Source organism: Mesoplodon densirostris, chromosome 9, assembly GCF_025265405.1.
Source record: "Mesoplodon densirostris isolate mMesDen1 chromosome 9, mMesDen1 primary haplotype, whole genome shotgun sequence".
NCBI lineage: Eukaryota > Metazoa > Chordata > Mammalia > Artiodactyla > Ziphiidae > Mesoplodon > Mesoplodon densirostris.
In genome coordinates this window covers 41,562,000-41,584,845 of record NC_082669.1, presented here as the reverse complement: position 1 = coordinate 41,584,845, position 22,846 = coordinate 41,562,000, and the positions used below count along the sequence as shown (strand labels likewise).

General features: G+C 38.6%; 1 protein-coding gene across 9 annotated transcripts in view; it reads left to right on the top strand.

The window, feature by feature from the left end:
* Nucleotides 1-22,846, top strand: part of HDAC9 (histone deacetylase 9) — a 579,212-nt gene that overhangs the window by 549,549 nt on the left and 6,817 nt on the right. For all 9 annotated transcript variants that reach the window (XM_060108643.1, XM_060108642.1, XM_060108648.1 and 6 more), the window contains one exon: nucleotides 790-937. In XM_060108643.1, coding sequence (XP_059964626.1) covers nucleotides 790-937 — 148 coding nt within the window. The remainder of the gene's footprint in view (nucleotides 1-789; nucleotides 938-22,846) is intronic.

Sequence of the window (22,846 nt, the reverse complement as noted above, 5' to 3'; positions counted from 1 at the left end):
ACGCTTCACAAAAAAATAGCTTAGGGGCTGCAAAAAGGCTGTTGACTCTGCTCTTTCTTATTTATTCCACTGGCATGTTCTCATGAAATTACCTCCTATTTTCCTCTCATTCTCCTTCCCTGCCTCAAAAAAAGAAACATCCGTATAATTGGATCCGTATAACTTATGGAAGGGCTCCAACATCAGCCAATGCATATATTAAAGTTTTAAATCAATTATTGTTCTAGTACACACCCTGGTGTTGAGAAAGAAAGAACATCCAGGACTAACAAACCTGATTGTTCTGGCAAAGCTGCCATTCGATTCATGCTGGCATTTCTGGGCTTTTCTTTTCCTTTAATACTCCAACCTCATTTAAAAAAAAAAAAGTTAATGGCTCAAGTAGCAATTTTTAACATTACTGGTTCATTCAGTTTCTCCATAAGACTTCTACCTCCCAGTCTCTTGAGGATTACCCAGAGGGCATGATGCCCAGAGTTTGCTTACCTGGTTGCAGAGACAGCTGTCAGTCTGATAGTGAGTTCATTAGACTGTGGATTATTCCTCACTTTATTAACTTCTGAGCAAGGGAGAGACTCAGGCTTGGGAATAAGAGCACTTCACAACTTGGCATTCCAGATTGAGAAAAACACTTAATCATAACAGTTAAGAAATTAAATTACAACTGTGTATAACATTGTGAATTTTAACCTAACAACTACTCTGAGTTGGACCTATACAAGTTTCTGATTAACACTGTTGAACTAAAATTCCTATAACATATGATGCATGGGTCTTTGTGTTTTTTAGGCAAGTACTGGAAGTCGGTAAGGACGGTGAGTGTGCCGAGGGGCTGCGCTCTGGCTGGGGCGCAGTTGCAAGAGGAGACGGAGACCGTTTCTGCCCTGGCCTCCCTGACGGTGGATGTGGAACAGCCCTTTGCTCGAGAAGACAACAGGTATGAATGCAACATGGGGGGAATCATCAGGGTCAGTAACATCCAGGCTCATCATTAGCGTTTGTGAGCCTCTCTCTAGGCTCTCCTTCTCCAGTCTCCTCCACTTCCACTTCTCCTAAGCCACAGATGCCACAGCACATGCTGTCGGCTGTCAGGAATTCATGTGTTTCATTCTTCATGAGAAACACAGAGGTGGAGCATGTTCTTACAGTTCACAGAGAAACAGAGTGATGAGATAGATGGTCCTCGCTGGATAATTTAGTACAGATCATTATGGAGAAAGCTTCTTATGGGCTTAACTTCTTTCCTTAGTTATCTCTAGTTTTCAAGATGTTCTTTTTCTTTCTCTCATCATTTCGAAGTTACTGATATAACAAAGGGGGAAAAGGAGAGCAGAAGCTGGAGGTATGGCTTGTCAGTTGGGTAGCCTTATATGACTGTCCGTGAGGTACAACTACTGGATAAAGATGAAAGTTACCTTCCAAGGAGATAGGAGTGTGTATAAAGGAATGTGTGGACCTGGGTCTGATTTTATTTTACTTTATGATAAGAAGGAGTTGATTTTAATTAGTCTTCATATGAATCGCTTTCAGGAAAAAAACAAACAAACATAAAGATAACCTAAGATTGAGTTTGCTTCTTCTCCTTTTAAGAAATGTTTGTCAGTTTGTACATTTTGGTGTTCAACAGACAGTGCTACATACAGGATTTCTTTTAAGTTTACTATGACCAAAACCACCCCAAATGTACAGACAGTAACATTGGTGCTCTCTGTGGATGACTTCAAAGTCACATTTCTTCGATTTAAAAATGAATAGGTGAGCTTTCGCTAAAGCTCTGCCAGCTTGCACTTTTAAATTGCTTCTGAGAATGAAATCGAACTCCCTCTGTCAATAACATCACCATTAATTACACAGATCCTGCTACTAGTACATAGGTTGGCAATTTTCCCAAGAATGCACAAATTTGAAAAGTTTTAGTTTTTCTTGCTTTTACTGGGTATTCAGAGTTTAATGGATTTAACATCTTGCTTTGGTCAAGAGCAGGAGATACATTGAATAAGAGATTTCATTTTTATGCAATTGTTTTTTCTTACTATAACCACTTAAAAAGAAGATTACCAGTAGGAAAAAAAAAGTTGTACAATATTGTATTAAAAGACATCTTCATATGGGCATCTGGAGCATAAGGGTAAACTTATTTTACATCTTTGATAATATGAACTAACCCCCTGCTGTTCCCAGCTAAGAACCAAACCAAGTTCATAATCCAAAGGTGTTGCAGTTGTTCCCAAGGCCAAATACAGTTAGTTGTCTGTCATATGAGGGCTGTAAAACTAAGGAAACTAACATCTGTTAGTGTTGGATATAAAAGGAGTGTAGCTATTCTTTAGAATTATTTAGTATAGAGAAATGAAGCTAAATTCCAGCCCGAGTGAAATGAATTGTAAGTAATTTTTCCCATTAAATTGCAGGGCTTAGAATAATAAAGAATAATAAGTCCTGTTGTGAGCCCCACATAACATAAAAATCTCAGCACTTTGGCAGGAGTTGGCTCTATAAGCATGCTTGTTTATCCTCAGGTACATAGTGTGCTTGACTCCTGATAATCTATAGGGACTTGACCCTGGCTTCAGTTCACAGTGATTTTTAAGCTTCATTTGACGGCAGAGAAAGAATAGGAATGGGAATGTTTTGATGTACAGGGAAACAGAGTTGAAGCTTGTGGCCTGGATTCATGTTTCTTTATCAGTTTTAGACAGATTGTATCTATTTTGATTGATTTTTCTTATGGGAAGGAAAATGGTTTTGCTTGAAATATTTTCTGTGGCTTTGAACTCACTTTTTCAGCAGAGGAAAAGAAAAATTCTTCTAGAACTGGCTTTTGCATTTCTATTGAACCATGCATGAATTTCATCACAGAGAGTCAGACAGGGAGAACCCTTAAAAGCCGCAGAGCATTTATTCTTTTCAGGGGAATGCTATCAGAATTGTCCCCCTACTCAGTATAGGAAAGATGGCTTTCACAATGAGGTAAAGAGGTAGAAATGTTCTTAGGCCTTTGTTATGAATGCAGTGTTATAAGTACACAGGAAATTGAAAAATTAGAAAAATCAGAGAACTAAATGGATGGAAAAGGGTGAAGGCAAGATTCTTTTTATAGGAAATTCTTGCCAGTTATTTTGGAGAATATATTGGTGTTTGGAGTGAGATGACTCATTTTGTACTAAGATTTTGGGTAAAGCAGCTCTTTTCCTGGCCAACTCATATCTGACTCATTTACCACTAGTGAATAAGGGATAAAATGCTCCTGGCTAAGAACCATTGTAAGTATTTTTTGTTCATTTTTTTGGGGGGGGGGGTGTGAGGGAGATGACAACACAGTGCAAGCAGTCATTTCATTTTTATAACTCACTGATGGACCATGAAGAATAAATTATTAGAAAAAGGCTCGGGATTCATTTTGGGGATGATTGACTGAAGTACAGTTTTCAAAACATAATTTTCAGGTGGCAGAGGACTTGAGCAGGAACAAAATGACTGGTGGGTCAGTAAAAAAAACGAAACAAAAACAAAGGGCAGAAAACTAAGTGAGATCAAGTTATATGTTCAAAAAAAATTAAGTAGATAGGACTAGTCACATATAGCATATTGTTTAGAAGACAGAACTGTGATCTTAGTTTCTTTCTTGATTGTCAGGAGACTATACCTTTAAAAGATTATAGTTTGCATTGTTCAGGTATCTATTTCAAATGCTTCTACTTTGAAAAGGTCCGTTCAATATTGAGGTTTATTCTTGGATACCAGTTCGGGCTCTGCTGAAAATCAAGAAAAAGTTTTCTCTGGCAATCAAGACTTCAGAATGATCGACTCTTAAGTTACTGGGAGCATATTTACACTCTAGAATTTCTGACTCTCTCATTTTTTAATCAAAACAAAAACTGAAAGTTAGGTTTTCAAATGTCAGTTTATTGATTACAGTGTGAGTCACATTAGATTTTCTTTAATACAAGAGGATCTGGTCATTTCTGAATCATTTCATCTTCAACTTTTGTCAACTTTTCTCATGAATGAGATGGTTTCAGTCATTATATGACACAAAAGCATGAGAAAAATATATGATTCTGAATCTGGCTATATTTTAATTAATTTTTATTGGAGTGTGGTTGCTTTACAATGTTGTGTTAGCCTCCACTGCACAACAAAATGAATCAGCCATACACATGTAGCTATCCCCTCCCTTTTGAACTGCCCTCCCATTTAGGTTACTACAGTGCATCAGGTAGAGTTCCTTGTGCTGTACAGTATATTCCCATTGGCTATCTTGTTTTTTGAATAACTGTCTTATTCATGAATATTTTTTAAAAGTGTAATAAGCTAGAAAATCCCAAGTATCATCTGCCTTAACTTTGAATGGTCTATCAGTAGTGCCAAGGACATTGATAACCCCATTTTCCTGTGTCTGGAGATTTATATAGAAATATAGACCAGTCTTAAATACACATTCGTGTCTAACAGAAATACAGCTTTGTTTTCCATGCTTTAGGATTGTCTCTCCAAGGCTTCTGGAAGCTAAATATTGCAATAATTATTCAGGTCTCTGATTTTTCTCTCTGATACCGTTATTGTGAGCACCTGTTTATCTAAACAGGCAAACATTCCAATATAAATTTTATTCTTAATTTTCATCCAGTGTCAACAATACCTTAGTTGAAAAGTGGACTGAGATTTGGAAGCTCCTGGTAAAAGAAAGGAGCTCCTTTATCTTCTTTTCCTCTTCCTCCTGGGACCATCATTTTATCCCAGTGTTCAGTGCCTAACATGTGGTCTTGGGGCATGTGTGAACTCTTAGTATGTTAGGGATTAAAACCAGTGCCCGATGTATTTCAGGGTTCCCTTCTAAACTGTTTACAAACAAGTGTTTAATTTGAAAAAAGAAACACAATGGACTAGAGGCATAAGTAAAATGAGATGCACGGTAACTTTAGCTTCCCATCATCCTCATCTTTCAGTCCTGTCTTCTTACCACTACAGAGGAAGAGTAGGTTGTGACTCTGGAATCAGCTTGCCAAGGTTCAGATCCCATCTCCATCTTATTAACTGTTGATCAGTGGCAAGTTACTTACCTCTCTGGGCATTACTTTCTTTGTCTTTAAAATGAAGGGAAAATTTCAGAGGGTTTTGAGGAGGAAATGAGACAATACATCTTAAGAACTTAACACAACACTTGACACAGGGTAAGTACTCAATATTAAGGTTGGCTTTTGTTATTTTTTTTCTATCTTTTTCCCACTTCCTCAGTTTGCTCTGTTCTTTCCCTCCATTAATACATTGTTCATCATCCAGGGATCTATAATATTAGAAATAGAGAGGCTGTACCTGAGCATCTATATGTTTAACTGTTCATAGGTTAAATCAATACTATAGTCATTAAAAATAAGAGATTGATAAATAATCGCTAAGCAAAGCAATAAATTGATTCAGTTAACTAAGCCGTGGTTAGCTGACTTAAAGAACTTTCACAATGCCTAATACATTGTAGGTAATAAACAAATACTCATTGAATGAATGAGTCCAAGACAAACAAGACATTGTTAAAATGTTAACAGAACAATTTGTAATGATACCTGAAACTTCTTTGTCTCCTCGTCTCTATGTACTATTTTTCTGAGGGAATCAGTGTTTTTATCTTTCACAAGAGTTTTCAAAATGTGTATTTTACATTTTTTCTTCCATAGTACTAATTGACAGTGTCCATTTTCAGATATGTTGGCTAACCAGAATCCATAGTACTCATATCATAAAGATCGATTGACTGAGGAGACATGATAAAGGTGGGAAGGGAAAGCGAAGTGTCTAAATGGAGAAAGGAATTGTCTTGGGTGAGGTGGAGGGGCTATGGGAGTGATGCTGACAGATTACAGGGTTATTCTGTGACTTGCAGAATGAGGAGGGAGAAAATCCGGTTCATTTATTCTTTAAACATTTTCTGTTTAGTTTTTATGTGCCAGACAAAGTGTTGGGAGTCAAGGTCACAAAGCTTCCGTGGAGTCTCCAAAATATCCACATACTTTGAGATTGTATTAGTTTTCTATTGCTATCTTAACCAAAAAATTACTTCATGGCTCAAAATGACAAAAAGGTCAGAAGGGTGACAAGTCTCTGGGCTAAAATATAGAGGTTGGCAAGATCTTTTCCTTCCTGGAGGCTCTAGGGAAGAAACTGTTTCCTTGCCTTTCCCAGTTTCTAGAGGCTGCCTGCATTCCTTGGTTGATGACCCACTTCCTCTGTCTTCAAAGCCAGCAACTTTACATCTCTCTGACCTTCCTTCAGTCATCACATCTCTCTCTGACTGAAAGAAAAAAGCTGGGAAAACTGGCTTAAAACCAGGAAAGTTTCTCTGCTTATAAGGACTCATATGATTAGATTGGACTCACCAGGATCATTTCTCTATCTCAAGGTCCTTAACCTTAATCATAAATACAAAGTCAGTTTGGCTACACAATGTAACATTCAAAACTTCCAGGAATTAGGACATGGACATCTTTGGGGGCTATCATTCTTCCTACCACAGGATCAGACATGAACGACCAACTATTGTAAATGATAGGTCATTTGATAGACCGAGCTCCAGAATAAAAGAAGACCTAACACAGGCCAAGAACTGGGGAACAAATCACTGACCCAGGGTAGAAAAATGGAGGATTTCAACTAGTAAATAAGAACAAAGGCATCCAAGATACAAAAAATAGCTTGAGCAAACGATCTGTTTTAATTTTTATTTTATATTGGAGTATAGTTGATTAACAATATTGTGTTAGTTTTAGATGCACAGCAGAGTGATTCAGTTATACATATACATGTATCTATTGCTTTTCAAGCTCTTTTCCCATTTAGGTGATTACAGAATATTGAGTAGAGTTCCCTGTGCTACACAGTAGGCCCTTGTTGGTTATTTATTTTAAATATAGCAGTGTGTACATGTCATTCCCAGTCTATCCCTCCCTCCGCCCCTGCTTCCCCCCAGTAACCATAAGTTCGTTCCTGAAGTATGTGAGTCTGTTTCTGTATTGTAAATTAGTTCATTTGTATCATTTTTTAGATTCTGCTATAAGTGATATATGATATTTGTCTTTCTGTCTGACTTACTTCACTTACTATGATAATCTCCAGGTCCATCCATGTTGCTGCAAATGGCGCTATTTCATTCTTTTTTATGGCTGAGTAACATTTCATTGTATATATGTACCACATCTGCTTTATACATTCTTCTGTTGATGGACATTAGGTTGCTTCCACGTCTTGGCTATTGTAAATAGTGCTGCAGTGAACACTGGGGTGTATGTATCTTTTCGAAGTATGGTTTTCTCCAGATACATTCCCCAGGAGTGGGATTGCTGGATCACATGGTAGCTCTATTTTTAGTTTCTTAAGGAACCTCCATACTGTTCTCCCTAGTGGCTGCACCAATTTACATTTCCACCAGCAGTGTAGGAAGGTTCCCTTTTCTCCACACCCTCTCCAGCATTTATTCCTTGTAGACTTTTTGATAATTGCCATTCTGACTGGTGTGAGGTGATATCTTATTGTAGTTTTGATTTGTATTTCTCTAATAATTTGTGATGTTGAGCATCTTTTCATGGGCCTCTTGGCCATCTGTCTGTATTCTTTGGAGAAGTGTCTATTTAGGTCTTCTGCCCATTTTTTGATTGGGTTGTTTGGGGTTTTTTTTGATATTGAGCCTCATGAGCTGTTTGTAAATTTTGGAGACTAATCCCTTGTCAGTCACATTGTTTGAAAATATTTTCTCCCATTCTTTGGGTTGTCTTTTCATTTTGTTTATGGTTTCCTTTGCTGTGCAAAAGATTTTGAGTTTCATTAGGTCCCATTTGTTTATTTTTGTTTTCATTTCCATTACTCTAGTAGGTGGATCAAAAAAGATCTTGCTGCGATTTATGTCAGAGTGTTCTGCCTGTGTTTTCCTGTAAGAGTTTTATAGTGTTTGGCCTTACATTTAGGTCTTTAATCCATTTAATCAGTTTATTTTTGTGTATGGTGTTAAAGAATGTTCTAATTTCATTTTTTTACACTTTTCCCAGCACCATTTATTGAAGAGACTGTCTTTCCTCAATTATATAGTCTTGCCTCCTTTGTTGTAGATTACTTGACCATAGGTACATAGTTCTGACTTGCATTTCCCTGATGATTAGTGATGTTGAGCATCTTTCCATGTACCTTTTGGTCATCTATATGTCTGCTTTAGAAAAATGTCTGTCTATTCAGATCTTCTGCCATTAAGGGCTATTGTGAATAAAGCTGCTATGAAGTTTTGTTATTGCGGAAAAAACACATAACATTTACCGTCTGAACCATTTTTAAGTGTACAGTACAGCAGTGTTAACTATATGCCCATTGTTGTGCAACATATTTCTAGGACTTCTTTGTCTTGCAAAACTGAAACGCTATTAAACAACTTCCATTTTCCCCTTCCCCCAGCTCCTGGCAACCACCATTCTACTTTCTAAGAATTTGACTACTTTAGATACATCAAATAAGTGGAATCATGCAGTATTTGCCTTTTTGTGACTGGCTTACTTCACTTGGCATAACGTTTTTTCTAAAGGCTTATCCCTGTTGTAGCATATGACAAAATTTCTATCTTTTTTATGGCTAATATTTCATTGTATGTGTATACCTCATTTTCTTTATCCATTCATCTGACAATGGACATTTAGGTTGCCTCCACCTCTTGGCTATTGATGCTTCAATGACTATAAATGTGAAATTATCTCTTCAAGATCCTATTTTGAGTTATTTTGCATATATACCCAGAAGTGGAATTTCTGGATCATATGGTAATTCTATTTTTAATTTTTGGAGGAACCTAACTCTTTTATACACGTTTTTACTTTGTGAACACAAGCACTCAGTTTTCTTTAATGTACACTGAGGAGTGGAGTTGCCAAATTATAGGAAAGTCATATGTCTTACTTTATTAAAAAAACCTTCCAAACTGCTTTCCAAAATGGCCGTACCAGTTTTCATTCCCACCATCAATGAATGACAGTTCCAATTGTTTTGTATCCTCACCTGCACTTTGTATAATTGGTCCTTATAGTTTTAGCCTTTCTAGTGGGTATGTAGTGATAGTCCATTGTGCTTTCAAATTTTCTCCAAAATTATGTCCATATCAGGTCTTATCGGAACATAACCTCCCTTCCTTCTGTTTGGAATACTTAGCTTGTCTTCCTTCTCTTCTCACTGACCCTTCACTGGCCTTCCCATTGTCTTCCAACTTACCTTGTAGATCTCATATCAAATATCACTTCCTCTTCTTGGACAATTTTCACTGACCCTCAATCCCAAAATTAGATCAGGTCCATCTGTTATACTGTATTACATCTCCCTATACTTCCAGTACCTAGAACACAGCCAGGGTGCATCATAGACACTAAGTAATTATTTCTTCAATCAATGAAAACTTCAGTAATCCGGGGAATGCCAGCATTGGTGGAGATGTGGGGCCCTGGAGCTCTCATAACTGTGGGAAGGTAAACTATGGCAGCATTCTGAAAAGCACTTTACTACCATTTTTAGTATACACAAAACATAACCTGGTAATCTTACTCCCGGGAATGTATATTGAAGACATTCTCATCTAGGGTAATTAGAAGACATGTACTAAGAAGTTCACTAAGCTTCTTCTTTGTGGTGGGTAGAGAGGAGGAGTCAAACCCAGTGTGCATTATTGGAAGAACAAATAGTTAAAATGTGGTGAAGGTACACCATGGAGGAGATGACATGTAGCACTTGGCCACTACAGACTAGATAAACATAACTGCTTACAGTGATGTTTATGTAATAACTACACTACTGGGTGAGAGAATTAAGCAACAGAAATGATACATGTGTGTATAAAGATAAAATAAAAATATACGCTCATAAAACAATAACATATAGCTTTACAGAACACCCTATGAACAGATAACGTACATAACAGGAATTAGCTCTCTGTCGCCTCCCTCTTGCGAGAGCACAGGAATCACAACTAACTGCTGAACAATCATCAACAGGAATACACTGGAACTCACCAAAAAAGATACCCCACATCCAAAGACAAAGGAGAAGCCACAATGAGACAGTAGGAGGGGCTCAATCACAATAAAATCAAATCCATAACTGGTGGGTGGGTGACTCACAAACTGGAGAACACTTATACCACAGAAGTCCACCCACTGGAGTGAAGGTTCTGAGCCCCACGTGTTAGGCTTTCCAACCTAGGGGTCCAGCAACAGGAGGAGGAATTCCTAGAGAATCAGACCTTGAAGACTAGTGGGATTTGACTGCAACACTTCAATGGGACTGGGGGAAACTGAGACTACACTCTTGGAGGGCACAAAGTAGTGTGTGCATCAGGACCCAGGGGAAGGAGCAGTGACCTCATAGGAGACTGAACCAGATGTACCTGCTAGAGTTGGAAGGTCTCCTGCAGAGGCCGGGGGTGGCTGTCTCTCACCGTGAGGAAAAGGACACTGGCAGCAGAAGTTCTGGGAAGTACTCCTTGGCATGAGCCCTCCCGGAGTCCACCATAAGCCCCACCAAGGAGCCCGGGTAGGCTCCACTGTTAGGTCACCTCAGGGCAACCAACCAACAGGGAAGGAACCCAGCTCCACCCATCAGCAGACAAGCAGATTAAAGTTTTACTGAGCTCTGCCTACCAGAGCAACAGCCAGCTCTACCCACCACCAGTCCCTCCCATCAGGAAACTTGCACAAGCCTCTTAAATAGTCTCATCCACCAGAGGAGAAGAAGAACTACAGTCCTGCAGCCTGTAAAACAAAAACCACATTCACAGAAAGATAGACAAGATGAAAAGGCAGAGGGCTATGTACCAGATGAAGGAACAAGATAAAACCCCAGAAAAACAACTAAATGAAGTGGAGATAGGCAACCTTCCAGAAAAAAAATTCAGAATAATGATAGTGAAGATGATCCAGGACCTTGGAAAAATAATGGAGGCAAAGATCGAAAAGATGCAAGAAGTGTTTAATGAAGACCTAGAAGAATTAAAGAACAAACAAATAGAAATGAATACAATAACTGAAATGAAAAATACACTACAAGGAATCAACAGCAGAATAACTGAGGCAGAAGAACGGATAAGTGACCTGGAAGACAGAATGGTGGAATTCACTGCTGTGGAACAGAATAAAGAAAAAAGAACGAAAAGAAATGAAGAAACGCTGAGAGACCTCTGGGACCACATTAAATGCAACAACATTCGCATTATAGAGATCACAGAAGGAGAAGAGAGAGAGAAAGGACCTGAGAAAATATTTGAAGAGATTATATTGGAAAACTTCCCTAACATGGGAAAGGAAATAGCCACCCAAGTCCAGAAAGCACAGAGATTCCCATACAGGATAAACCCAAGGAGAAACACACTGAGACACACAGTAATCAAATTGACAAAAATCAAAGGCAAGGAAAAATTACTGAAAGCAGCAAGGGAAAAACAATAACATAAAAGGGAAATCCCATAAGGTTAACAGCTGATTTCTCAGCAGAAACTCTACAAGCCAGAAGGGAGTGGCATGACATATTTAAAGTGATGAAAGGGAAGAACCTACAACCGAGATTACTCTACCCGGCAAGGAGCTCATTCAGATTCAATGGAGAAATCAAAAGCTTTACAGACAAGCAAAAGCTAAGAGAATTCAGCACCACCAAAACAGCTCTACAACAAATGCTAAAGGAACTTCTCTAAGTGGGAAACACAAGAGAAGAAAACGACCTACACAAACCCAAAACAATTAAGAAAATGGTCATACAAACATACATATCAATAATTACCTTAAACATGAATGGATTAAATGCTCCAATCAAAAGACACAGGCTCACTGAATGGATACAAAAACAAGACCCATATATATGCTGTCTACAAGAGACCCACTTCAGACCTAGGGACACATACAAACAAAGTGAGGGAACAGAAAAAGATATTCCAGGCAAATGGAAATGAAAAGAAAGCTGGAGTAGCAATACTCATATCGGATAAAATAGATTTTAAAATAAAGAATGTTACAAAAGACAAGGAAGGACACTATATAATGATCAAGGGATCAATCCAAGAAGAAGATATAACAATTATAAATATATATGCACCCAACATAGAAGCACCTAAATCCATAAGGCAACTGCTAACAGCGATAAAAGAGGAAATCGACAGTAACACAATAATAGTGGGGGATTTTAACACCTCACTTACACCAATGGACAGATCATCCAAACAGAAAATTAGTAAGGAAACACAAGCTTTAAATGACACAATAGGTCAGCTAGATTTAATTGACATTTATAGGACATTCCATCCAAAAACAGCAGATTACACTTTCTTCTCAAGTGCGCACAGAACATTCTCCGGGATAGATCACATCTTGGGTCACAAATCAAGCCTCAGTATATTTAAGAAAATTGAAATCATATCAAGCATCTTTTCTGACCACAACACTATGAGATTAGAAATCAGTTACAGGAAAAAAACCGTAAAAAACACAAACATATGGAGGCTAAACAATACGTTACTAAATAACCAAGAGATCACTGAGGAATTCAAAGAGGAAATCAAAAAATACCTAGAGCCAAATAACAATAAAAACACAACAGTCCAAAACCTGTGGGATGCAGCAAAAGCAGTTCTAAGTGGGAAGTTTACAGCAATACAAGCCTACCTCAAGAAACAAGAAAAATCTCAAATAAACAATCTAACCTTACACCTAAAGGAACTAGAGAAAGAAGAACAGACAAAACCCAATGTTAGCGGAAGGAAAGAAATAAAGATCAGAGTAGAAATACATGAAATAGAAACAAAGAAAACAATGGCAAAGATGATTAAAACTAAAAGCTGTTTCTTTGAGAAGATAAACAGAATTGATAAACCATTAGCCAGACTCATAAAGAAAAAGAGGGAGAGGACTCAAATCAATGAAATTAGAAATGAAAAAGAAGTTACAACAGACACCACATAAATACAAACCATCCTAAGAGACTACTGCAACCAACTCTATGCCAATAAAATGGACAACCTGGAAGAAATGGACAAATTCTTAGAAAGGTATAACCTTCCAAGATTGAACCAGGAGGAAATAGAAAATAGGAACAGACCAATCACAAGTAATTAAATTGAAACTGAGTAAAAATCTTCCAACAAACAAAAGTCTAGGACCAGATGGCTTCACAGGTGAATTCTATCAAACATTTAGAGACGAGCTAACACCCATCCTTCTCAAACTCTTCCAAAAAATTGTGGAGGAAGAAATACTCCCAAACTCATTCTATGAGGCCACCATCACCCTGATACCAAAACCAGACAACTATACTACAAAAAAAGAAAATTACAGACCAATATCACTGATGAATATAGACGCAAAAACCCTCAACAAAATACTAGCGAACAGAATCCAACAACACATTAAAAGGATCATACACCATGATCAAGTGGGATTTATCCCAGGGATGCAAGGATTATTCAATATATGCAAATCAATCAATGTGATACACCATATTAACAAATTGAAGGAGAAAAACCATATGATCATCTCAATAGATGCAGAAAAAGCTGTTGACAAAATTCAACACCCACTTATGATAAAAACTCTCCAGAAAGTGGGCATAGAGGGAACCTACCTCAACATAATAAAGGCCATATACAACAAAACCACAGCAAACATCATTCTCAATGGTGAAAAACAAAGCATTTCCTGTAAGATCAGGAACAAGACAAGGATGTCCACTCTCACCACTATTATTCAACATAGTTTTGGAAGTCCTAGCCACGGCAGTCACAGAAGAAAAAGAAGTAAAAGGAATACAAACTGGAAAAGAAGAAGCAAAATTGTCACTGTTTGCAGATGACATGATACTATATATAGAGAATACTAAAGATGGCAGCAGAAAACTACTAGAACCAATCAATGAATTTGGTAAAGTTGTAGGATACAAAATTAATGCACAGAAATCTCTTGCATTCCTATACACTAATGATGAAAAATTTAAAAGAGAAATTAAGGAAACACTCCCATTTGCCACTGCAACAAAAAGAATAAAATACCTAGGGAGACAAAAGACCTGTATGCAGAAAACTGTAATACACTGATGAAAGAAATTAAAGATGATATGAACAGATGGAGAGATATACCATATTCTTAGATTGGAAGAATCAATATTGTGAAAATGACTATACTACCCAAAGCAATCTACAGATTCAATGCAACCCCTATCAAATTACCAATGGCATTTTTTACAGAACTAGAGCAAAAAAATCTTAAAATTTGTATGGAGACACAAAAGACCCCGAATAGCCAAAGCAGTCTTGAGGGAAAACAACGGACCTGGAGGAATCAGGCTCCCTGACTTCAGACTATACTACAAAGCTACAGTAATCAAGACAATATGGTACTAGCACAAAAACAGAAATATAGATCAATGGAACAGGATAGAACGCCCAGAGATAAACCCACGCACCTATGGTCAATTCATCTATGACAAAGGAGGCAAGGATATACAATGGAGAAAAGACAGGCTCTTCAATAAGTGGTGCTGGGAAAACTGGACAGCTATGTGTAAAAGAATGAAATTAGAACACTCCCCAACACCATACAGAAAAATAAACTCAAAATGGATTAGAGACCTAAATGTAAGACCGAACACTATAAAACTCTTAGAGGAAAACATAGGAAGAACACTCTTTGACATAAATCCCAGCAAGATCTTTTTTGATCCACATCCTAGAATAATGGAAATAAACACAAAAATAAACAAATGGGACCTAATGAAACTTAAAAGCTTTTGCAAAGCAAAGGAAACTACAAACAAAACAAAAAGACAACCCTCACAATGGGAGAAAATATTTGCAAACAAATCAATGGACAAAGGATTAATCTCCAAAATATATAAATAGACCATGCAGCTCAATATTAAAAAAACAAACAAGCCAATCCAAAAATGGGCAGAGGACCTAAATAGACATTTCTCCAAAGAAGACATACAGATGGCCAAGAAGCACATGAAAAGCTGCTCAACATCACTAATTATTAGAGAAATGTAAATCAAAACTACAATGAGGTATCACCTCACACCAGTTAGAATGGGCACCATCAGAAAATCTAATAACAGCAAATGCTGGAGAGGGTGTGGAGAAAAGGGAACCCTCTTGCACTGCTGGTGGGGATATAAATTGATACAGCCACTATGGAGAACAGTATGGAGGTTCCTTAAAAAATTAAAAATAGAATTACCATATGACCCAGCAATCCCAGTCCTGGGCATATATCCAGAGAAAACCATAATTTAAAAAGACACATGCACCCCACTATTCATTGCAGCACTATTTACAATAGCCAGGTCATGGAAGCAACCTAAATGCCCATCGACAGATGAATGGATAAAGAAGACGTGGTACATATATACAGTGGAATATTACTCAGCCATAAAAAGGAATGAAATTGGGTCATTTGTAGAGGTGTGGATGAATTGAGAGAGTGTCATACAGAGTGAGTAAGTAAGAAAGTGAAAAACAGATATCGTGTATTAATGTATATATGTGTAACCTAGAAAAATGGTACAGATGAACTGGTTTGCAGACCAGAAATTGAGACACAGATGTAGAGGACAAACGTTATGGACACCAGGGTGGGAAGTGGTGGGGGTGTGAGGTGGTGGTGGGATGAATTGGGAGATTGGGATTGACATATATACCCTAATATGTATAAAGTGGATAACTAATAAGAACCTGCTGTATACAAAAAATAAAATTCAAAAAAAATTCCCCTCTGTCTGTGAACCTATGAAACTAGAAAATAATCAGTAGTAAAAATTAAAATGTTTTAACTGAAAAAAACAAAACAAAAGAGGAATTAGATTGCTTGCCTTGGAGAAGGAAGAGGAAGGTATAGGGAGTAAATTAAATCAATAAACCAAGAGGAAATGTGTCTTTAAAAATAACATTATTAATATAAATTAACAAATACTGGTTTAAAAATCATAGGAAATGAAATACCCCTTTAAGGGAAAATACAAGAATATAATTTTATGCTATATCTTATCTCAAATTCTTTCTTTCTGCTTTTTATTTTTGCAAATTATCTAAACTACTATGACTGCTGGACCTAACTGATCCTTCCCTTAATGTATGAAATCTTTGTTTGTGTCTTTCAATCAGCTGAACTATTGTACTAAAATTTATCTTTGAATGTTTTATTTTACACTTATTCCTGACCTTCCTATGTCTCTACCTCACCTAATTGCAAAAGGAATTAAATCCAAATATTGAAGATTATCTCTCCCCTTCACCCAGCCCTTTCCACAACTGTGTTTTTGTTAATCAAGATAACCTTGGTATCTGTCTATAAATGATTGAAGTGGGGAGCCCCCCACATTTCAAGAGTACTGCTTCTCACTCTGTCACCAAAAACAGCCATTAAAGGGTCATCCCTGACCAGTTCGCTTTCTAAATGTTTCATGAAGATGACTTCTTAAATTAACTTAAAAATATATGTAGACAGTTAACAGTTACCTAGGGACAGGGATTAAGTAAAGATAATACTAAATCCACTGAGAGCTATGGATATGAGAACACCCAGAGAGCAGGTCAGGGATTATTATTTCAGTTTTAAAGAGAAAACTGAGAATCTAGGGACGATGCCTTGCTCAAAGTTAAATCTTAGAAAATGGCAGAGCTGGGACCTAAATACATCTACCTTATGAAATCTACCTTGAAATAATCCAGGATATTTTCCAACTTGCTATCCTAGTAATAAAACTTCTGTGTTGCAAGACACTGAGAGATTTGGCTGGTTATGTGTATTTGTTTCATTAGAATGTGGCAGCAGTTAATTAACTATTTTCCAAAAAAGTGATTAATATGAAATGACTTTGAGGGGAGGAAAGCAAAGAGAAGCATCTGATGGAAAGCTTTATATTGTACCTGAAAGTCCCCATATTTGAAGAGAAGAAGTTCCATTCTTGCAGTGAATGGTTTGTGCTGAAGACACTTTGCTTACCTCCTCAAAGCCTACGCTGGATGTCTGGAGAATGCACAGACACTTACCACTGTCTCTGAAATTCCAGCCACAATTGAGTCCTGGATGTGGGGGAAAGATCATCTTGCTGTGGCTTTAGGTTGGAAGTAGGAAAATTCAGATGGAGGGGAGTATCATCACCAAGACGGTAGAACAGGAGAACTGAGCCTCTGTCCCCACACAAAGATCAATAATTACACAGCTATCCATGAACAGAAACAGCCCTGGGAGAGCTCAGATGTCCACCTTAGAAACACCAGCAACACACTGGAACAAAAAACCTGAGACTAACTGGACAAAAAAGGAAGAACAGCTTCATTTTGCCTATGTCATCCCATCCTCCAAGTTCGCACTGCTCAGCACCAAGAGGGAACTCCCCAGGTAGAAGGAGTTTCCCTCACTGGGAAAGGGAGAACAGTGGTAAACAACCAGCTTCCCCAGCCTTTTGGGACACTGCAGGAAAAGACCCACTTCAGTTTCACCTCACCCAGAGAGCAGGAAAGCTGAGATATATAGAGATGGCTAGGAACAGGGAAGAAGGGCATGGGGGCAACCATAGTTCCAGTGACCTGCTCTTCAAGGACCCCAGCAGCTTTCACCACTGAAGAAACCAGTGGCCAGTACAGCCACGTTTGACCCCCTGCAGATTTCACCATTGAAGTTTGTACCTCACTGGTTTTCACGTTCATGGTCACCAACTGTCTGAGTCCCTCCTCATTCCCTGCCTGCCACACACACACAGGTTGGGACCCATACTGGTGATCAGCCCCAGCCTCTGTGGCTGCACAAGTGCAAGATGCCCACCTAAACCAAGCTATGTACCTCCACGCTGCCAGCCTGACTCCCATCGCCAGCCTCCACTGCTCTGTGCCCTCCTGTGGCAAGAGCTGCAATCATGGAAGTCCATGCTGACAGCCAAGGCCCCCACAAATGCCTGTGGGCCAGGATTCAGTCCTTTCTCCCATTACCAGCCTGAACCTCAACTTCAGCTAGCTCCTCCAGCTGTGTGCCTGCACCCCCCTTGGCCCAACTCACATCACAAACCTCTACTACCATGCTCACATCTGTGGTGAGACCCTTCCTCCATGGCAGTGCACCCCTACACCCAAGGCCTCCAAAACTGCTATGGGCCCACATCTGGCCCTGACTCCTGTCACTGGCCTGCAATGCTGGGCTTAATGTCAGTTAGCTCCTCCAGCTATGTGCTTGCACCCTGCCAGCCTGAGTTCCAACACCAGACTCCATTACCATGGCCCCATGGAAAGACCCTGCAATCACAGGAGTGCATGCCCAGAGCCAGTGCCCCCACAGCTGATACTGTACCTGCGGGTGGCCCTGGCCCTTGCATGTGTGTCTGAAACTGGCCCCTGACACTACACAGGCACCTGAAGCTGGCCCTGCAGTCAAGTGTGTGAACCACTGGTTCCAGCCACTACAGCACCTGCCCTGGTCCCTAGCTGCTGTATCTGAAGAAGATGCTGAAGACCCCCAAAACCCTTAGTCCAGACCTACCCCCCACCATAGTACTCACCAAGGGCCACATAGTTGTCATTGTTGTGGACCTGAAAGGCCTGAGCCAACAAGATATCATGCCCCCCTGCCCCAGACCCAGAGCCACAGGGATCACGAAGAGGCAGGGAAACATAACACCACCAAAGGATCACAGTAAACTTCTACTAACTGACCCCAAAGAAATGGAGATATATGAATCGCCTGAAAAAGGATTAGAAATAATTTTTTCTAAAGATGCTCAAGAGAGTTGAATTACAAGAGAACACCAATAAACAATTTAACAAAAATCAGGAAAGTAATACCAGAACAAAATGAGAAGTTCAAGAAAGAGATAGAAAACAAACAAGTACCAAAACAGAAAGTTTGGATCTGTAGAATACAATAACTAAATTAAAGAATTCAATAGAGTTAAACATCAGACCGAACCAAGCAGAAGAGTCAATGAACTTGAAAAGAGATGATTTGAAATTATCCAGTCAGAGGAGCAAAATGAAAAACAAAAACAAACAAACAAAAAAAACAAGAAAGGGGATGTAGAAAGCCTGTGGGACTTATGAGACACCATTAAGACAAACAACCTATGAATTATTAGAGTCCCAAGAGGGGAAGAGAGGAAAAAAGGAAAAGAAAGCTTATTTAAAGAAATCAGGGCTGAGAACTTCCCAAACCTGAGGACAGATGTGAACATACAAGTTCATAAAGCTAATAGGTTAGCTCCAAAGTTCAATCCAGAATGATCTTCTCCAAGGCTCATAATAAAACTCAAAAATCAGAGACAAAGAGAATTTTAAAAGCAACAAGAGAAAATTTTTCTCTCATACAAGTGAACCTTCATAAGCCTATTAGTGGATTTCTCAGCAGAAACCTTGCAGGCCAGGAGAGAGTAGGATGATATATTCAAAGTGCTGAAAGGAAAAAACTGCCAACTGACTACTTTACCTGGCAAAGTTTTCCTTTAAAAATTAAGGTGAGATTAAAAAGACTTTCCCAAACAACAACAACAAAAAAAAGTTGAAGTAGTTCATCACCACAAGACTTTCCTTACAAGAAGTGCTGAAAGGAGTCCTTCAAGCTGAAAAGAAAGTACGATAACTACTTACATGAAAACATATGAAAATGTACAACACACTGGTAAAGGTAAGTATATAGTCAGATTCAGAATACTCTAATACTATAATATAGTGATGTGTTAAACACTTTAGGATAAAGGTTAAAGGACAAAAGTATTTTAAATAGCTATAGCTACAGTAATTTGCTCATGGATATACAATATTTAAAAAAATGATATCAGAAACAAACTATAGGGCTTCCCTGGTAGCACAGTGGTTGAGAATCTGCCTACCAATGCAGGGGACACGGGTTCGAGCCCTGGTCTGGAAAGATCCCACATGCCACAGAGCAACTAGGCCCGTGAGCCACAACTACTGAGCCTGCGCATCTGGAGCCTGTGTTCCGCAACGAGAGAGGCCGTGACAGTGAGAGGCCTGTGCACCGCGATGAAGAGTGGCCCCCGCTCGCCGCAACTAGAGAGAGCCCTCGCACAGAAACGAAGACCCAACACAGCCAAAAATAAATTAATTAATTAAAATTAAAAAAAAACAAACTATAACACACCATTGTAAAGCAATTATACTCCAATATAGATGTTAAAAAAAATACTATAGACAGGAGGAGTAAAAGGGTAGAGTTTTGTATGCGATTAAAGCTAAGTTGTTGTCAGCTTAAAATTAGACTGTTATATCTATTAGATGTTTCAAGTAAGCCTCGGGGTAACCACAAAGCAAAAACCTATGGTAGGGCTTCCCTGGTGGCACAGTGGTTAAGAATCCACCTGCCAATGCAGGGGACACGGATTCAAGCCCTGGTCCGGGAAGATCCCACATGCTGCAGAGCAACTAAGCCTGTGCACCACAACTACTGAGCCTGGGCTCTAGAGCCCACAAGCCACAACTACTGAGCCCACGTGCTACAACTGCTGAAGCCCGTGAGCCTAGAGACTGTGCTCTGCAACAAGAGAAGCCACTGTGATGAGAAGCCCGTGCACCCGCAACAGAGAGTAGCCCCCACTCGCTGCAACTGGAGAAAGCCCACGCGCAGCAACAAAGACCCAGTGCAGCCAAAAATAAATAAATAAATTTATTTTTTTAAAAAAAGAACCTATGGTAGATAGGTAAAGCTAAAGAGAAGGGAATTAAAGCATACCACTATGGAAAGTCATCAATTTAAAAGGAAGACATTAAGAGAGGAAGAAATGAACAAAGTAAGTACAAAACAGCAAGAAAACAATTAACAAAATGGCAATAGTAAGTTGCTAACTATCAATAATTATTTTAAATGTAAATGGCTCAAAGTGAAGGTATGGAAACGGATATTCCATGCAAATAGAAAACAAAATAGAGCAGGAGTAGCTATACTTATATCTGGAAAAAAAATAGACTTTAAGTCTAAACTGTAACAAGAAACAAAGAAGGTCATTATATGGTGATAAAGGGATCAATTCATTAAGAGGATATGATAATTTTAAATACATATACACCCAACATGCGAGCATCTAAATACATTAAGCAAATACTAACAGATCTGAAGGGAATAATATAGACAATAGTACAATAATAGTGGGAACTTCAATACCACACTTTCTACAATGGATAGATTATCCAGGCAGAAAATCAATAAGGAAACATTGGACTGGATCTATACTTTATATCAAATGGACCTAACAGACATATACAGAACATTCCATGCAACAGCAGGAAAATACCTATTCCTCTCAAGTGCACATAGAACATTCTCTAGGATAGGTCATATGTTAGGTCACAGACAAGTCGTAGCAAATTTTAAGAGTGAAATCATACTAAGTATCTTTTATGACCACAGTGGTGTGAAACTAGAAATCCGTAAGAGAAGGAAAATTGGAAAATTCACAAATGTGTGGAAATTAAACAGCACATTCCTGTATAACTAATGGATCAAAGAGGAAATCAAAGAAAATCAAAAGTTATCTTGAAACAAACAAAAATGGACACACAGCATAACAAAACTTATGGGATGCAGCAAAAGCAGTGCTGAGGCAAATTTACAGCAATAAATACATACATTAAAAAAAACCCTCAAATAAACAACCTAACTTTACAGCTTAAGGAACTAGAAAATGAACAACAAACTAACCCCAAAGTTAGGATAACAAAAATCAGATCAGAAATAAATGAAATAGATAATAGAAAAGCAATAGAAAAGATCAGCAAAACTAAGTTGTTTTTTGTAAGATTTTAAAAATTGACAAACCTTTAGACTTACCAAGAAAAAAAGAGGACTCAAATAAATAAAATTATAAATGAAAGAGGAGACATTATAGCTGATACCACACAAATACAAACCATCACTAGAGACTACTATGAACAATTATATGCCAACAAATTGGACAACCTATAAGAAATGAGTAAGTTCCTAGAAGCATACAACCTACCAAGACTAAATCATGAAAAAATTAGAAAATCTGAACATACCAATAATGAGTAAGGAGATTGGATCAGTAAACCAAAACCTCTCCAAAAAGAAAAGCCCCATCCCAGATGGTTTCACTGGTGAATTCTTCCAAACATTTAAAGAAGAATTAACACCAGTTCTCAAAACTCATCCAAAAAATTGAAAGCCTGCCCTCCCTCCCCACCCAAAAACTGGTGTCTGACAGACATTACCTGTCACAGCTGCCTTTCACAAGGTCCCACCTCCCAGACTCACCATGGGACCTGGGGTAGGTGACAATCCCCCTTTCTGGTCATCTGTTTCTTTTTTTTTTTGGCTGCGTCAGGTCTTAGTTGTGGCATGTGGGCTCTTCGTTGAGATGTGCGGGCTTTTCTCTAGTTGTAGCACATGGGCTTCTCTCTAGTTGTGGCACGTGGGTTCCAGAGCGCTTGGGCTCTGAAGTTTGTGGCACACGGGCTCTCTAGGTGTGGCGTGAAGGCTCAGTAGTTGCGGCGCTTGCGGCGCATGGGCTTAGTTGTCCCGCAGTATGTGGGATCTTAGTTCCCTGACCAGGGATTCGTCATTTGTATCTGAATATCTGATTTACTGATTTAGGGAATCTATCACTCCTAAATTCATTTTATGCAGCCACTACCCTGATACCAAAGGTAGATAAGGATACTGCAAGAAAACTATAGGCCAATATCCCTGATGAACATAGATACAATAATCCTCAGCAAAATACTAGCAAACCAATTTCAACAGCACATTAGAAGGATCATACAACATGAGCAAGTGGGATTTATCCCTGGGAGTAAGGGTGGTTCAACATATGCAAATCAATGCATGTGATA